Source organism: Orbicella franksi, chromosome 4 (genome assembly GCF_964199315.1).
Source record: "Orbicella franksi chromosome 4, jaOrbFran1.1, whole genome shotgun sequence".
In the NCBI taxonomy this organism is placed as follows: domain Eukaryota; kingdom Metazoa; phylum Cnidaria; class Anthozoa; order Scleractinia; family Merulinidae; genus Orbicella; species Orbicella franksi.
In genome coordinates, this window is record NC_138148.1 from 20269801 (window position 1) to 20287300 (window position 17500).

Below are 17500 nucleotides of genomic sequence, written 5' to 3' on the forward strand. Positions count from 1 at the left end.
ATCAGGAACTAAATTCGTAGGCACCTTCCCTCCACTAGCGACTTGGGCGTTAAAAGAGTGATAATTAACTAAATATTGCAAGACGGATTTTGTCAAGTGTGATTATCTGGCTGGAAGTAATCTTGACAAAGACTACTTTTGGTGACTGAAGTAAAGACAGCCTCCTTAGTTTACCAACTGCTATGAAACTATGTTGTTTGGGGGATGACATTACATTCTGGCATTTTCATTTGTTTCAAAAACGTTGTTTTGTTTTACTTTGTTTTTTGCAGTCTATGTTGCTTCTTGCTCCAAAGCTAAGTGAAAAGACAATTAACAATCAGCTGTTGAAATATTTTGCTAAACTTCAAATGGATCAGGAGGTACTGTATGGAGGCAGCGTATGTTTCTTGCTAACAACAGTGTCGTTGTGGAGCAGTTTTCACTTGATTGTTGAAAAAAAATGGTACTTGCTTCGGCTTTGTATTACATTTAGCGATTGGCTTTAAAAATCTCACGCCTCTTTGTCAACCGTCGGCAATGTTCGGACAATAGATGGAAATATTCACCAAAACTTCATGAATGTTTGTTTCATGTTATGCGGCCATGGCTGCTTTACCGTGTTGCTTTCTTTTTCCTATTCGTGTCTTTTTTCGTGTGAGTCATTTTTCTTCGTAATTACGCACTCCTCTAGAGAAGTGCTTCGTGCAGTATATCAAACAATCTAGTCTTTCGTACTTTATTTCGCGTTACTCCACTCTATAACATTGTGTTCGTAGTGAGTAGCCAAGAGAGAATGTCCTTTGTTGATACAAATGTAATGACTTGTTTTTCTTTATAGCCTGGCATCAGGACTAACACCACTGTGTGTCTGGGGAAAATTGCAGTGAACCTCCCACCTGCTGTATGTACAGTGTATTATAGTGTATAATTTACCCTTCATCCAGTATGCAATGAGTTCTTAGTACTTTTTCATGTATGATTAAATACATGGCCTGAAGCTGGCCTGAATATTCAAGTTGCTCAAGCTGTTGAATATTTTATTTCGGGTGTGCCAAGACATTTCTATTCAGTGAAAGGAAGATTATCGGATCAATCAGAGAACTCGTAGAACAGTAGAGATGAATGCCCTATCATGGTTGCAACAAACTTAACTGATTTCAATGACAGTACTAAAGGATAGTTGAATTTGGTTGTTGCCAGTTTGCAAAGAGAGTTTAACTTATGTGTTCTTATTGACTTATTGAAAATTAATACTTTTACGTATTTTTCAGACCCGGCAGAAGGTCTTGATACCGGCATTCTTGCGGGCGTTACGAGATCCTTTTCCTCCTGCTCGCACGGCAGGTGTGATGGGCTTCCTTGCTTCAGCAGAGTATTTCAGTTTAAAGGAGAGTGCCGCTAAGATCTTACCAGCCTTGTGTACTCTGACGGTGGATCCTGAACGTAAAGTTAGGGACCAGGTAAGGTTATGCAGAAACTTGCTTTTATCGTGTTTAGATAAGGTGTGTATTGTTAGTGAATGAAGTAAAATTAATTTTGATTTTCGTCTGAGTGATCTGTCAAGTGCTTTTCCGTTCAGCAACGAATACTTACAGTGTCTTTTTCGCTTACTAAGCTCCTCATGGGGTCTTTGGGTGCACTTGTCTCATTGAAGTAGTGTATTAAAGTTGAACTAGTTCTCGACAACTGCTTAACAACGATTACTGTTAATCCGTCAACTGCCATTTTTCACACAAAAGCGTGGGTAAGGAAAGTATCGTTTGCAGCAATACAGTATTTAAGCGGTATTACGCATGAGACCACTATTTTTAGCCAGTTATTTGCGGGTCACGTGGTGGGCTCTCGGCCAATGAAAAGGAAGAGAAAATGCGTCGAATGATAAGAAAAGTTGTTTGTTCTGCAGGTTTTTAAAGTTATCAAGGTGCTTTTGGCTAAAATTGAAAAAGCTTCAGAAGATCCTGAGTCAGCTGTGAACCAATCAGGTGAGTGGTGTACGCTCTTGGTTGGCAAAGGAAAGGGTTTGCATTTACGAACGTGCGTTCCTGAGTATTTTGCATTTTAAACGTGAAATGAAAACCTTCCTCTTAAATCAATTTTTAATGTCATAAATTTTATATGTAAATAGTGTTTCAATAATTGTTTATCGATAATCTTGGAGTATTTTTTAAATTATCTTTATCATTGTCTCTAAAAAGCCCCCATGGGGAGTTGACAATAAAATTTGTATTGTATTGTACGCGTGTATGAGAGCACGGCTGTCATGCCTTGCGGTGGATGTGTTAAGTGCCGCTCTAACAGTTTGGAGTTGGTATCAGCACTGCTCTCACTCGGACTAGAACCAAGACAAAGTTTAATACTGTGGAGTACGTGCTTCTCTGCTTAGCAGGGACTGTGTATCGATGATAATCTTGCCCAAGAGCACTGCAAGTGAATGAAACGTACATGTGGAAAGACCCGCAGTAGGTACTAATGGGGTGCTCAAGGACATCTTCAAGGAATGGTTCAAAATTTACAGTAACTTAAATTGCCTAATCCAAAGGAGACTAATGGAGCCTTAAGATATGGGAAAGGGCCTGAGAAACAGATGGTCTACCCTCCCCGGCTTCCCCGCCCCACCCCGCCCCTGCAATGCATTGCTTTTCGCTTAAAAGCAAGATCATTCTCTTACATGAGTTTATTAATTAGAAGGTGAGCAAGCCCCCGAGACAGGTGCCGGCGGCTCTTGGACAGGATGGGCTGTCAGCTCCCTAACATCAAAACTGTACCGAGGAGGAACTGCAGCAGGTGGCGCCACAGAACCGGCTGACAAGACTGTGCCTGGCAAAGACACAAACGCAGGTACGAGTGTCTTCAAAGTAGTTATACCTACAAGTAGATTTAAAAAAACAAACTTCAAACAATATTCAACAGAAAGTCTGAATACACACGTTAGGGGTTAAGTCTTATCTCCGGTTTTAGTAGCATAAAGTGACTGATAGTACTGCTTCCCTCCCAAGACATGATGCCAGGCCAAGTAAGGTTACCTCCCTTTCCTCAAAGTTTTTTCAGGGTGTTACCTTTTTTTTGCTTTTGGGTGAGGAAGATTTCTGAGAAATAATTGTGATACCCAAGAACACAACAGCTACCTAATTGTTCCCCTTCGAGTGTCTTCACTGAAAGACGATGTTGATATTTCTCTCAGCAGACACAACGGCTGTCAGTCAAACAACAAGCACAGTGTCTCCAGAGACTAAACAGGCCACAGACAAAGACAAGGGTCAAGACTCGGGAAGTGATTATGGAGGGGACTGGAGCGAGGACGAGTGGAATGATGCTCAGGTAAGGGGAAATGACTCTCTCCCTATGGGCGGGGGGGGGGGGGGCGAAAACTGGTTACGGAGGGGATTGGAGTGAGTGACGAGTGGATGGATTAATGAACAGCTGAGGGGCGCTAACGTTCCCCAGGGGGAGGAACAGAGAGGATTCATTGGAGGGGGGAAGAGTGGAATGATGCTCAGGTAAGGGAGGGACACTAACTCCCCCGTGGGGGTGGAAGTAGTGGGCAACATAGGTAGATAGAGAAAGTTCTCTTTTTGTTGCGTGTTTTTAATAACCTTCACGATGGGAGCTTTTTGTTGTTGAAACAGACTGTAGCAATCTCTTCACAATTAACTACACCAAAGTTTTGTTTGATTTTGCTGAAAATGAAAGAAAACGAAGACCTGGACATGTTCGTGTTCCTTCGATGTGTATGTTTAGAGTAATTGTTCTATATTCTCTCTAGCGATGTGTTATAGGGCGGTTTTCAATTGAGTGTCGAAAGTAATCAGACAATTACGTTTTGGTTTTACTACGGTTTGAGATTGGCTGAGTAGTGTAATTGGTACGTAATTTATACGTAATTGGTATGGTTTTGTTTTACGACATTCAGTTGAAAACCGCTCTTTGAACAAACACGTTTGTTATGTTGACTGCTGGCTGCCAAACGCTATTCAGGCTGATTTAAGTTCTTGGTTTAGATCCAACTTATTTGAACAAATGGGAACTGGAATTTTTTTTCGTCTAGAGACCTTTTCAGGTCTACACAAGGGATGATTCTTTTAAGCAGTTACATAGTGTACCTAGCGAGTGCTATTTATGATTGGGCAATTGTAATTGGAAGCGTTTTGTGTAATGCTGCTAGAGTTTTAGGGAAAAAAACCGTGTGTTATTGTTACAGTGCGCTTCAGCTTCCTCCAGGCTTTCATAGAAAAGGGAGAATAAGAGAGAAGACCCTGTCCTCTTTCTATTTTCCCGGCCTAAGCCACGTGCGCCCAGAAAAGAGGTTCATTTCGTACTTGGCTCATGTCCTATTTTGTTCACTTCTTCAAAGGAACCTGATATGGAGGAACTGAAAAGCGATCTCTTAGCAGCAAAAGAAGAAATTACAGCATTTCAAACTGAAAAGAAAGAGTCGGTAAGACTTTATTCTTAGAGAACTGTTTCATATTCTGATATATAAACTAAACGCTTGAGAAAAAGTTGGTTTGTGTTTAACTTCCATTTCTCGGTTCCCAGTCTCTCAGACGTCCCGCAAGTCTCCTGGGCGATGCAGACGGAGCGGAAAGTGGGAGCGACTATGGTGATTGGGAGAATGATGACTGGTCTGTCGATAGTTTTGCTCCACCTTCGTCTAAAAGCAAAACATCTCAGAACATGCCACCAAACAAAAAGGTATGTGAATTCACAATACTCAAATCTTCGATTTTTCGCAAATTAATGCGTGTCCCTCGCTGTTATGTTGAGCTTATTTTGTTTTTTCAATGTAAACTACCAGACTACTCAGCAAACTAGAGGCAGTACAAGACAGAGCAAGTCTTCCGCTGCTGATGAAGACTCCCTGGTGTCTGAGAAGCTGGGCGGAGCCTCCCGCCAGCCCACTGTAGCTAGCGGGTGGGATGAGGACTCGTTTACTCCCGAGGTAAGCTGTTAAATCAACGAAGCGCAGCAGGGATTTGAAATGCGTAATCCAAGAAGTGTATGGTGAAGTTACTCTTTTGCGGTGCGACTTGAGAAAAGCATTTATTTATTTGCGTTTTTTATTAACTAAAAGAGATTTTTGGTCGAGAAGTAGCCTATTTCCTCGAACTAATTAGTGACTCTGACCTAAATAAAGAAATAAAGTTACTTTTTGACGAGATGTATAATAATTGGCAACTGGATTATGAGCTCGCGATTCCTATGGGGTGATAGTCGATTCGGCCTCAGTAGAATGCTAGAATTCTACTAAGGTCTTGGGCAACCAGCCTCAAGCTTTAAATAACAATTTAATCTGCGCGTGATTTTGCTAAGGCGAGAAGTTTAATACTACTTACTTTGAAGAGAAATTACCTCACCAACAGGCATCCCAATATCAAATTTACTGTAAAACTCGAAGAAAACCAAGAGATCCCATTCTTAGATGTCCTCATCAAACGCCATCAAAATGCCTTTTCTACAACAGTACACCGAAAAAAGACCTTCACAGGTCTTTACACCAAGTGGGATTCTTTCACACCAAGAAAGTACAAATCAATCTGATCCGCACCCTCACTTATCGCTGTTTTCGCACATGATCTTTTCAACATTTTCTTCATTACAGGCTGCTCTCTCTGATCTAAAGAAAACACTGCTTTTAAATGGTTACCCGAAAGGCATAATTTCCTTCAATATGAATGATGTCTTAAACAAGCATAGGAACAGACCTTCCGAAACTGTTACCACGGTTCCCAAGAGAGATGTAATCCTTGTGCTTCCTTATTTAGGTTTCCGAAGCGAAGTTTTTAAACGCCGTCTTAAATCTTGTGTGAATAAATTTTTTGGTTTCGTCAATCTTAGCCGGGTTGATTTTTCAGAACACTTTCCGAATTAAGTCCTGTTTTCCTTACAAAGATCGTTTAAATCGCTCGCAAAAATCTAAAGTCGTATACAAAGCCAGATGCTGGGATTGTGTCGCTTTCTATATCGGCAACACAAAGCGACGACTGCATGACAGAAAGGTCGAGCATTTTAAAGCCCTTACGCAAGTGGGTCACGCTTCCGCTGTTGCTGATCACGCAATCTCCACCGGCCATAACATCAAATGGGACCATTTCGAGGTCTTAGCTAGTGGACAATGTGATTTACATTGTAAAATAAAAGAAACATTGTTTATACGAGACTTAAAACCAACACTTAATGACAATGCTAGCAGTGAAAAGCTGTCACTTTATTAGCTATCACCTTTTGTTTTCGTTATTGTTTAGTTAGTTACCAGTACCTCACTTTGTATTTTTAAGTTTTAAATCTTTGGTTTTTTTTGTAACCGCCACTTCTGAAGATGCGCACTGTAGCATGCGAAACGTCAAGAAAATTTTAGATTGTTGTTCCAAACCATGCATAGTTCATGTGTTATGTTTGTTGCCGCTGTTTGCATTTTATTCCTTGTTAAATTGAAATGGCCAAAGAACAAGAGTGTTTAAATGAAGAAAAATTAATGTGATACTTAATTATACTTAAAGTGCACCTAACCCCAAAATCTTTTTTCGCTAAAACGAATCTAAACTTTATTCGAAGCATTTGGGCGAAGAAATTTTTGAATTTGGTTGAATCCTCGATTTTCTATGCCCTTTCAAAGTCGCGCTTGAAGGTTTCACGACCGCGTTTTAGGGAGTCTGGGGCGGCGGTACCTGATGACGTCTACCCAGGAACCAAACACAATGGCGCCTCAGTCAACTCTCTGTATTTGCTCGAGAAAATGGATCACAAAACTAATCGTTCCGATGTATTTTGGGACTAAAACGTCCAAGTTTTGTCTCAGAATCATTTCTTTTTCGTCACTGGAGTCAGAGTTAAGTTTCGATTCGGAAGACTCCGAAATAAACTTCGATCGAGCACGTTCGACAACTGTGAACTCACTGCTTAGAGCTTTGAGAGCAATTTACAATATTTCAAGCGACGAAGGGGAAGACTTCTTTGCGGACGAGTTGCTTGTATATTAGGAATGGAAAGCTAGATACGAAGTGGAGGAGCAGGCAAACGAAAAGCAGGAAAGAAAACTCAAGGACTGCTTTGGATGGTAATTTCGTCAACTAAACATAAGATTCCCACGCGTGTTTATAGCCCGTTTACATTTGTCCTTATCGAGAATGTATTTTATCAAGGTGTGATTGTTCTGTTAAATCCAGCTTGTGTTTTACTTTCAGTTGAATGCTTCATGTTTATAAGAGCGACGTACGTGTCGCAGTTTTCGAGACTTGATGACCTCCAAAACATTGGCTTCGATCGATTGAAAATCGTATTGTTTGGACCTGTATTTTTGAAGCTGCGGGAAGCAAGGCGGAAGGAAACATTTCATACAATTACCGATTTCACATTGTCACACGTTTTAAGTCGTAACTCCAAATAACCAATGTAAATTGTTCTCAAAGTTTGCAGCGAAATTCGTCGGATAAGCGAAAAGGATGTGTTCCCTAAGCGGTCCGCACATGTTACGCGGTCATATTTTCGACGCTATATCACAGAATCTTTGTCGCACTGCTGATTTCCAAACCTTCGAAAAACTCTGTGAGTCTAAAAATTTTGTTATCATGTAATTCTAAAGGATTAATCTTCGACTTTTATCTAAATCGAAAGAGAAATAAGTGTTGGTTAGCGGCGTACAGTTGCGATCTATTTACATATCAGTATAACGCTTCTTGATCATGATCGGATCACACAACTTTGTATGTTACAAATACTGCGGGATTGGAAGATATAGGTTGTAGGTAGTATTTCTACAAATTGCTGGTTAGCTTTAAGCAGAAAATTTATGAAAATAGCGTTCGAAAGTCTGCGGAACAAATTCCAGTGAGAGTTCTTCAATGGTTCTCACAGATTCAGTTCGCTTGTTTCGGTTCGACAAAATCAACCATCGTTTACGTCTTTGTTGCACCATTAGCCGATATCGTCAGTTAATTGTACAGTATATCTTTCTTTAAATCTGGAATATTGCTGCAACAGCCGATAGCACCTCTGGAAGGCGTTTCTGCGCACTTTCGAATGTGTATTGCACCATCCTGAAGGAAATGAGAGGACGTGAGATATCCAACCTTCCTGGGTAGACGTCACAAGAGCCGCTAGACCCATTCTCCTCAAACTCGGTCGTGAAACAAAATGGCGGTGTTTTGGAGCTATTTTCGAGATTTCGTCGGGGCACAGAAAATCGAGGATTTAACGGAATCCAAAATTTTTTTCGCAGAACTATTTCAAATAACAAGGAGATTCGTTTTAGCGAAAAAAAATTTTGGGGGTTAGGTGCACTTTAATATGATGAGAAATTATTGGCAATCTCTATTTGAAGAACATTTGGTAAGAATTCTACTAAAACAATTAGATTATAAGCTCGGGATTTCTGCTCGAGTTAACTTAATCACGCAGAGAAACCTGGAGCGAAAAATCTAAATGTTTGAGTATCTACGGTAAATAAACTAAATTTTCTTCAAGGGCATTTCGAAAACGCAGTGGAGCGGCCGCCATTTTGTTAACAACCGCACACTGCTAGGCTACTCACTATCCACATCAGAATACTAGATAGTGAGTAGCGCAGAACGAAAAGAGAACGGCATTCGTGATAAATCGTTAATGGCTTTCCAGTGGTTTTCCATGGGCTGCCAGTAAACTGGAATTCGTAATCTGCGATTTTGTTTCATGATGGGTGGTGTAAGTCAAGCCTATGATCTTGTGGATTAGTCGTTATATTGGCACGTATTTTAAAAAGCGTGATATGTTATCAATCCAGTACATTCAGTTGGATTGGTTGATATCTGAAAAATCTCTGTTCATCCATAGGTAAAAAGCAAAACCGCCGCCACTGGTTCTGGAAACCTGAAATCTTCTCACCAGAGTAAAAAGAAGTTAAGTGCAGATAAACCGCCACAGTCGAAAGAGGCAGAAGACGACGCGTGGGATGTAGGGGACTGGGGATCGTTTGAAGATTCTCCGCTGACCAGCAGTGCCCCTGCTGCAGAAGTACAGAGTAAAAAGTCCCCGGATGATGACTGGGGTCAAGACAAGTGGGATGCGGAGGACTGGGGACAAGACAAACCCAGTAAAGCAGAGCTTGCGAAAAAGAAAAGAGAAGAAAGAAAGCAAAGACTGCAGGCACAAAAGGATAAGCGGGCCGCGAGTGCAAAAGGGCCTATGAAACTTGGAGCAGTCAAAATGCAGTGAGAATTTGAAACTAGTTATACGACGTGCAGTAATGTGTTTCTGTTCCCGTGTTTACATTGAAAGGAACAGATAGGCCTAAAGGTTGAAGACTTGAATCTCGAAGGTGATATTTGTCAAATTGCTCATAGCGGAAGCCTGCCATGGTGAAGGCACTGGGACTTCGCTGAGAATACTTCACTCGCCCTGCTAATGTTTAGGACAGAAAAGGCGGCAGACCTTGAAGAATGTCAATGCTTTCAGCCTTTTCTTCGTCTATTAAAATGCATGGGATTATCTGATGGGGAATCTTTCATTTCCACCCTCCATTTCTCAATGATAGCACAGCAGTCTCTTTCGGTCGTTCGTCAGTTCGTCGACAAATCAAATTCTTCTTTGTGTTTTTACTCCTCGAGCGTACGTTCACTACCACTAGATAGACAATGAAGACAATCTGGATTTCATATTTTCGACGAAAAGACTACATCTGTCGCAAAAAACATTATTATTTTGAAATTAAGAATATTTAATATATCAAATTTATTTGATATCGTCTCCCCATTGTGGGGTCCAGTGGTCGATAAATGAAGCAAAATATTGCCCAGCTAGAAAGACGCATAAGCCATGTCATCAACATAATTCCAACTTTGCGAAATACAACGTTGAAAGGAAAACAAAGAGAGAAAATGAGAATAGTCTGCGGGTACAGCTTAGGAAAATAATGAAATATTTGACAATATTTGGCCGAAGTTCGGAACCAGGCTATCCACTTTTCTGTTTTAATAACAACGCCACGGGGAAAATAATTCTATTATAATATTTTTAAAGAGAATAAAACATAATTCCAGAGTCTCTTGTTTGAGTCACTTTTCTGCTAATCTCTGTGTGTGCCTTTATCATGATGAACAGAACATGATCAACCTCGTTCCCAGGGTCTTAGGAAGAGATAGGACCCTGGGAACGAGATTAAACATGTACCAATCAGTACAATCAGTAGGTTACACTGCAGAACGTTATTTCCACAGCAACGTAGTCGAACATTTCAATACTGACACCAAAGAGGGCTTACTGTATTTCGTATAAAATACAAACAAAGTTATACTAAAACTGGAGTAACTGTATGCAAACACCCAAAATTACTAACTGGCTTGAAAGTGCTGTGAGTGATAACAAACTTTCACTTCTATAGAGGATGGTCCTTTTCTATATTTGTCAATAGATCGTTTTCACTGTCACGCAAAAAAATAAATCGAAAACCATTCAGTGGAAAACGCTATGAAATTATGATGTTATAGAAGATAACTAAATAAGCCACTTCTCCAAGTTTCAGACCTGTGCGTTTCCCCAAACTTCAGATATTCGTCGGAATGTTTCGCCGATATTTACAGAACCCAGTATGAAAACGCCATGTTGGTGTACCTCCGTGGTATACCAATATGGCGGCCGGAAAATAGTGTAAACATCTGGAACTTACTTTGGCTATCTAGGCGACTGATTATCAGTACTGATCAAACAAGCATTTACATAAGCACTTTTCCTAATGCTTTAACTTCTAAAAAGGCTTAAAATCATGAGATAAGTATATATTTTTCGACAAACTCGATCATAGCCTTGTGTCACGCACCTCCATAACCCTGAAATTCAAAATGCTCTGGATTCCAAACGAAGCACGCTATTGAGCGGTAAAATTGTAAACAGATATAAATATACCGCCTCTTGTGCCTGATGATGACAAAAACTTTGGTGGCTCTTTCGTTTTGGATTTTAGAAAGTGATGACGTCACGTGAAAACGATCTATTACATTGTCAGCAGTTTCTGACTGAATTTTGCTCTGAAGTGAGAAAAGGAAGACCTCGAACTTTGGGTTTTCGGGCTTATCTCAAGACGTCAGCTTTCCAATTTTCGAATATCATCTTCAAGTTGATAATCAACCAAGCCTTCTAATTGGCCATCAATTCAACATAAAAGTACTTTCCTTAGAAAAAAAAACAACTTGGCATAAGTAAGTACCCCTGAGCTGTTGGAAAATCTGGCAAAATGTTGTGGGATATACCGAGACTAGCTTCCCTAAGAAGAGTGAATAGGTCACTTGATATATTAAAATTCAGCTTGATTGTGAGGCCTAGAGGACACAAACAAAAGAAATGAATAAACATGGTCATTCAATTTCCATTGTTTGTGTCTTCTAAGCCTCGCTGCCAAGCTGCATTTTAATATATCGAAAACGGTCTACTGATAGATCCAGCTGTAAAGGAGCGCATTGCATGAAGGGAGGGACGAACGCGAGACACGTAGCCCAGAGGGCGTTTTGATTAAAAGTTGTCTCACATTACCCCATTGGCCCGTGATTCGAGGTGAGATCCGAAGTAGTTAAGAATTTGCTCATTTCGTTTAAGATTACATTATAAATATTCGAATTTTAAAATGTTGATTGCAATTTCAGAAGTCGGATAGCTCGCAGTATGTATAGGTAATGATATGAAAGCGAATTTCTTTCCACTTAATGTTTGAAGATTACATAAAATTGCACTAACCTTAAAGCAAGCGTAATTTGAAAGAAGTTAAACAAATAAAAAATATAGAATTTAAACAGATATAAATATGAAAAGAAGTTAATTTGTCATGCACTGTTCACAAATTGAGTTTAATGACGCAGGAAAGCGAGCAAGCCAGACTTTTCTACCGAAATATAACTAGCATAATCTCCTACAAGTACCTGCACATTCTTGAAAATGAACGAGAAGGGTTTAGGAGAAGATCGCAAGGAATAGTCTACAGTAGTTGAAAGTTTACGCCATTGCAGAATATCGAGAAGAAGCAAAGAAGTCTCTATCCTAGCTATGTTTTAAGACATTTCGAAATTTTAATAGGAGTTTGAATTGGAGGCGATGTCTCCTGCCCAAACAATAATAAACTGAATAAACTGCGGGGAAATGAGCAGCCAAACGAGAGCAAAGCAAACGAACGCGCTACTGAACTAAGATTCACTTTCTTACCTTGATAATCTCTTGTAATTATGCACTATTCTAGAAGCATAATTTTACTACCAATCAGGGGATATAATAAGATTATATAGCCGTTGATAATTATGTACAAGAGATTATCAAGGTGAGTGATTTCTCCATATAGGTCTAATACTCCTGATTTCGAAGGGCATTTCACCGCATAATGAGAAAATAACCAGATTGATCTTTCTTTCTTTCTAAACTAGGCAATTGACATATAACGACTGGATTATAAATTCTCAATTGGAACTCAGCTTTAAACAACAAGAAACAGAAGCCATCGAGTTTTGTTTTGTTAATTGGCTGCATGTTGCATGAGACATTCCATTGCTTAGTTTAAAAGGGAAAAAACTTTTCTCTCGCATGGTTCCCGCTGTTAGTTGGAATTTGATCCCCATATTACCCGTTTGTCCATTTTACCTTTGGTGAAACCTCCTGCTAGATCTCGGAGAACATATTCCATTGATTTAATAGTGTGTAAAGTTATCAACAATTACCGCATTTATTTCGAGGCCGCCTAATGTAGCTAATTGGAGTCCGGAACCTATGGTTTGCCTCAGTCGAATTATAAATCGTTCTCGTTTTTCTGTTTTGTTTGTTTGCTTGTTTGTTTGTTTATTTGTTTGTTTGTTTTTTTCTAAACAGTTACTTGACAACGTTGGTTTTCTGTTAAAGACAAGTAGGAATGTGTGAGAGTCGATGTTACTCCGATCATAAAGCTAAGCACAACCAAATGAACGGTAAAGGTAAAGTCTGCATGCGAGCCAAGTGGCCCACCAGGCCGGAGCTTATCCCGGTTTCTGTAGCATGAAGCGACTGGGAGTATTTCTACTCCCCCCTGGATGGGATGCTAGTCCATCGTTTAACCAAATAAACGAAACATGTCAAGTAAGTTCTTAAAACTTGTTGTAACATGACTTGACACTTTGACATTTTAGTCTCTTAACTAGATGTGGCATTCACGACCTTAAGCTAATTCTAGACAGAAGAATATCGGCCAAATCGAGCAATTTAAAAAAGTTATAATTCTCGAGGCGTATCTATTGAATTCTCCAGCCATATTTAATTTAGTCATTTGATCTTGGTGGTTATAACTTAATCAGGCTAGGTTGTCTGTTTTTTTACCACATTGCTTCCCATTTGGCTTTGATTTTCCTTTGTATCAAAAAGTTGCACATGTGCCCCACCCCGCTTTGAACCTGAATTTGATCCCGAAACCAGGCCAGCCCAAGCGATCAGCCTGATTTCGAAAAATATGAGTGATGGATATCTCAAAGCCGGGTAGATGGAGCTCGATAGCCCTGGTAGGCAGTCCGTCTAGGAAAAGGAAAACTCTGATTCTAAACCACGGGCGGATGGAGCTCATCAGCCTTGGTCGGCAATCCATCTACGAGAAGGAAAACTCAGAAACCAAACCAACCGGCCCTCCAGGTTTGGGGGTTGGGCGCTGGGCTAACAACCCAGCCCCGGAAAAAACAGACTTGTTACAGAAACCGCAACAACAAATCCAGAAAACAACTTGGCTCCGGAAGAGTCCTCTCCAGTAGAGCCTATGATGCGGGCTGGTGAAAGCCTTCGGTGAAGGCCATCGGAACGACATGGGCACAGCTGAGGAGGACCTCACGGAACCGAGTGCGTTGGAGGAGTGTTGTTGCGGTCCTATGTTCCTCAGGGAATTAAAAGGCTTACGCATATCTCAAAGTTAGAAATCCACTGATTAACAAATGGTGCGCCAACTAAAGATCTGGAAACTGAACGCTCTCGTTTGAACAAGTTCTTAAAATATCTATCCCTTTATGCTTTTGTAATATTGGGGCGTTAGAACTGGGTAACATTGACAGCGTAAATGTTGTTATTGACGTTTCATGCTTCACTTTAACGAGGAAACTGACTTGAGTATAAAAAGCTTCCTGTCCAAAATATTAAGTGATATTTTATCAGCAGTCTTTTATCAGTTGTTTTGCTGCTGTAGCAAACGAGGAAGTAAGACCAGTCGAGAGTAAGGAAAATAAGACTCGCAGGTTTATCTTTCGCTGTTCCAACTGTCATGTGGGATTGAGAAACTCGATGCGACCGTTTACATTATAATATGAAGTCATCACCAACCAATAGCGAACTAACATGTCATCTTATTCAATAAAGTCAGGTATTTTTTTCTTGGCGGTCTTGGGAGAAAAGAATATTGTGTTGACATACTCGTCGGACTTGCTTTGAAGCACGCAGTCTAATTCTCCACAAAATTGTTTCCTCGCGTCTAAATCCCGGTAAGCTGATAAATTTCATGTTCTTCTTCGTTGTTTGAGGAGTTTATTTCAAGTGTTGTTTCTCAATTACGTTTTTAACGATGTCGTTTTAAAGGACTGACGCTTGACTACCGGTTATTAACTTCTAGTATCGTAGCTAAAATCCAGCTAATTTAACGTGATTCTAGTTCACACATTTTATTTAAAGGTAGGCTAATAAATATTCCGCAGGTATTTAACAGTGGTGGTTTTTAGTCGAATTTGAGTACTGGAACCTGGCACTGTTCGTTTCTTACAAAGATGTGATCTTCATTACCCAGCACAGTTAATCTTATACCAGAAAATTGAAACACTCCAGGACAAGTTTTCAATTGCCGTTACAAAACCCAAAACTTTACTTACGTCTTAAACAGATGAGTCGTATGTGACCTCAAGTTAATTAATATTAATACAGTGAGGAATTTAATCAAGCTCTATTGTTATTATCCATTTCCAAATTTTGCGACAGACTTGTCGTTTGTATAAGAGTTTTAATTTCTGCGCCTTAGAATTGGATTAACAACAAGCTATGTTTTCCCATCTCGTTTTACGATATTTACGCCCTTGTGTCCTTTCTTAGAATTGGGTGATCTGTTTGGCGAAAATTTTCGCCTGAGAACCGATTTTATTATTGTTCCATATTCTCTTATAGAAATGCTGACCAAAGAGCTAAACTTCCAGTCCAAAAAAAAGTTGTGAAACATCTAACAGCGAACTTTTGTCAACTACTTTCGCTAGCTTTAAACGACATGAAAATAACAATAATCTCGTAAGTGTAGCCATGAATTATCTGCTATTGTTAAAATGCAGAAACTGGATACCAATTATCATGAGTCATAGAGGACCAATAGCAATTAAACATGTCATCTTGTTCAGTGAAGTCGGGTTTTGTTCTTGACATTCTTAAATGAAGAGAACCGTTGTGTTTGAGGTCTTCTAATCTTCGGACTTGGGTCTAATTTCCACACCAGTGTTTTATAGTGTTTAAATCGTGGTAAGTTCGGTTTTATAGTGTAAGTGCTGATTCCCTGTATGACACGACTTTTTATTTTGTCGTTTAAGAGGGTTAGGGCCTGACTTCGTAAATAATAAGTATAGAATATAAGATTTGTGGTCATCGCACTGAGGCTATGTTAATTTGTTACTATGAAGTAAGGTGCTGACTTCATTATCTTTGCCTGAAAGTCATTGTTTAAAAAAAATCTGCCAAATCGGCCTCAAAAACGGATCAATCATCACTATCAACGTTAAAAATAGTCAACATCCTAGCCACCTTTTACAGCTCGAAACGTCGCTCTAACTGACTGGAAGCTGCTGGTGCCAAATCTAGTTATAGAAAAACAAGTAGTTCAATTTTCAACAGTGCTTTCAAGTCTTTCTTGAATGATCAGCTGTAAACAGCTTTGCATGGTTTAAGAAAGACATTGCCGTGCCGTGTCGAATTCAATTCAACGAATTAAATTCGACAGAAATTCGACGTCTGAATCGGCTGCCGCACTTCTGCCGCACGTTCGACTGGTCTTGTCGCATTATCCGACAGAAATGCGACACCGATTCAAACGTCGAATTTCTGCCGTGTCGAATCTAATTCATACATTATGTTAATGTACTGAGCATGCGTAAATTTGGTCCCGTCAAAGAGAAAGAAGAAACTTGGCTATTCTCGACCCTATGCAACCTGAAAATATTGCAAAACAAACTGCTGCATTGTCAGCCTTCTCCTTCTCATTCCATTGGCGGACAACTTTTCGCAAAATTAAAGTCCTTCGTCCCTCAGTATCTCCGTCCGCCATATTGAATACTCTGCGTTCAAAACTTTTTCCGCTGACCGACATACCCGACAGTATTAATTCTGAATTAAATTCGACACAAGTGCGACGTATGAATCGTCAGTCGCATTTCTGCCGCACTTAATTGAATTGAATTCGACACGGCAGAAATGCGACGTATGAACCGGGCCTAAGTGTACATAAATATGATAAGAATAATTAACCCGAACATGAATAACATTTACATTCACCTGTAGTAGTTACGGAACTTCAGCCTTAGGTAGTTTTGCGCTAAAAAAGGAAACGTTTGTTTTAAGTTCTTATTCCTATCCTATCCTATATCTCTTTATGCCATAAGGCACATAAGGCTTTGACATTCTCTTTCCAACCACTACGGTTTGCTGCGAGGTTTCTGACATTCGCCCATGACTGCCACCCAGCTGTTTTCCTTTCATCTTCAACCATTCTCCTCCATGTTGTTTTGGGTCGACCAGGCCTTCTTTTCCCTTCTGGCCTCCATTCCAGAGCTGTGACGCAATGTTCCTCTTTGTCTTTCCTCATTATATGTCCAATCCAATTCCATCTTCTACGTCTGATTTCATCACTCGTTCTGTTCACTCCTGTGTTCTCCTGAACTTGTTGGTGGGAGATGGTCTGAGGCCACCTTATTCTTAAAATCCTCTTCATGCACTTGTATTGGAAACCGTCCAGTTTCTTTGCTTCTGTTTTCTTAAGTTTCCAAGCTTCACAGCCATACATCAAGTTCTTATTACCTTTACAAAATGATAACGTAAATTGATGAAATTTTTTGTTTGATTGTTTTATCTTAAAAAGCTCTATACCGTACAAGACTGAAGACTACAGATAATGATGACCAAGAGATCGTTTCTCCTTTTCGTGCTGCTTGCGATTCTTGCAAGGCGAACTTCAGGACATGCAGAAAGAGGTGAATCATTTTTTTCCACGTGCTATGTCTCCAAATTTCCTAATTTCCCCCCTCTCTAACTCTGTCGCATCTGGACAATATGTTCCGGCGTAGCGTAAGCCATTTAATAAACGGCGAGAACAGCACTACTTATTCAAAAGCGACTCTAAAGTTTTCTTTAAAATATTGCAATGATGTTGAAGTATTCAGTGTATCTGTCGGTTTAACTGAAAACTATCTCTTGATGAATATGTAAAACAAATTCAAAATACACAGTTTGTTCATTTTATGTTGTGATTTTAGAGCACGGAAAAGACAAAAATGTAGTAAGAGCGATTTTGCTGCTCATTAAAGTTGAGTTTGCTCAGTGGTAT

The 17500-nt window shown here is 39.9% G+C and overlaps 3 protein-coding genes across 4 annotated transcripts in view; 2 read left to right on the top strand and 1 right to left on the bottom strand.

The window, feature by feature from the left end:
- LOC145483653 (N-terminal kinase-like protein) overlaps positions 1 to 9989 on the top strand; it is a 20090-nt gene extending 10101 nt beyond the window's left edge. Inside the window, exons 10-19 of one of the 2 annotated variants that reach the window (XM_081462190.1) lie at positions 273 to 362; positions 821 to 883; positions 1254 to 1442; positions 1886 to 1964; positions 2668 to 2820; positions 3164 to 3300; positions 4334 to 4417; positions 4519 to 4674; positions 4778 to 4921; positions 8788 to 9989. In XM_081462190.1, coding sequence (XP_081318316.1) covers positions 273 to 362; positions 821 to 883; positions 1254 to 1442; positions 1886 to 1964; positions 2668 to 2820; positions 3164 to 3300; positions 4334 to 4417; positions 4519 to 4674; positions 4778 to 4921; positions 8788 to 9168 — 1476 coding nt within the window. In that variant the 3' untranslated portion in view covers positions 9169 to 9989. The remainder of the gene's footprint in view (positions 1 to 272; positions 363 to 820; positions 884 to 1253; positions 1443 to 1885; positions 1965 to 2667; positions 2821 to 3163; positions 3301 to 4333; positions 4418 to 4518; positions 4675 to 4777; positions 4922 to 8787) is intronic. The other variant, XM_081462191.1, reaches the window with a different exon arrangement.
- Positions 9990 to 13428: 3439 nt separating this feature from the next.
- LOC145483647 (salivary endonuclease-like) overlaps positions 13429 to 17500 on the top strand; it is a 9057-nt gene continuing 4985 nt past the window's right edge. Inside the window, exons 1-2 of the mRNA XM_081462183.1 lie at positions 13429 to 14414; positions 17036 to 17147. Coding sequence (XP_081318309.1) covers positions 17069 to 17147 — 79 coding nt within the window. The 5' untranslated portion in view covers positions 13429 to 14414; positions 17036 to 17068. The remainder of the gene's footprint in view (positions 14415 to 17035; positions 17148 to 17500) is intronic.
- On the bottom strand, positions 16538 to 16960 carry LOC145485608 (uncharacterized). The gene has a single exon (XM_081464248.1). It carries the CDS (start codon positions 16958 to 16960, stop codon positions 16538 to 16540), a length of 423 nt encoding a protein of 140 aa, XP_081320374.1.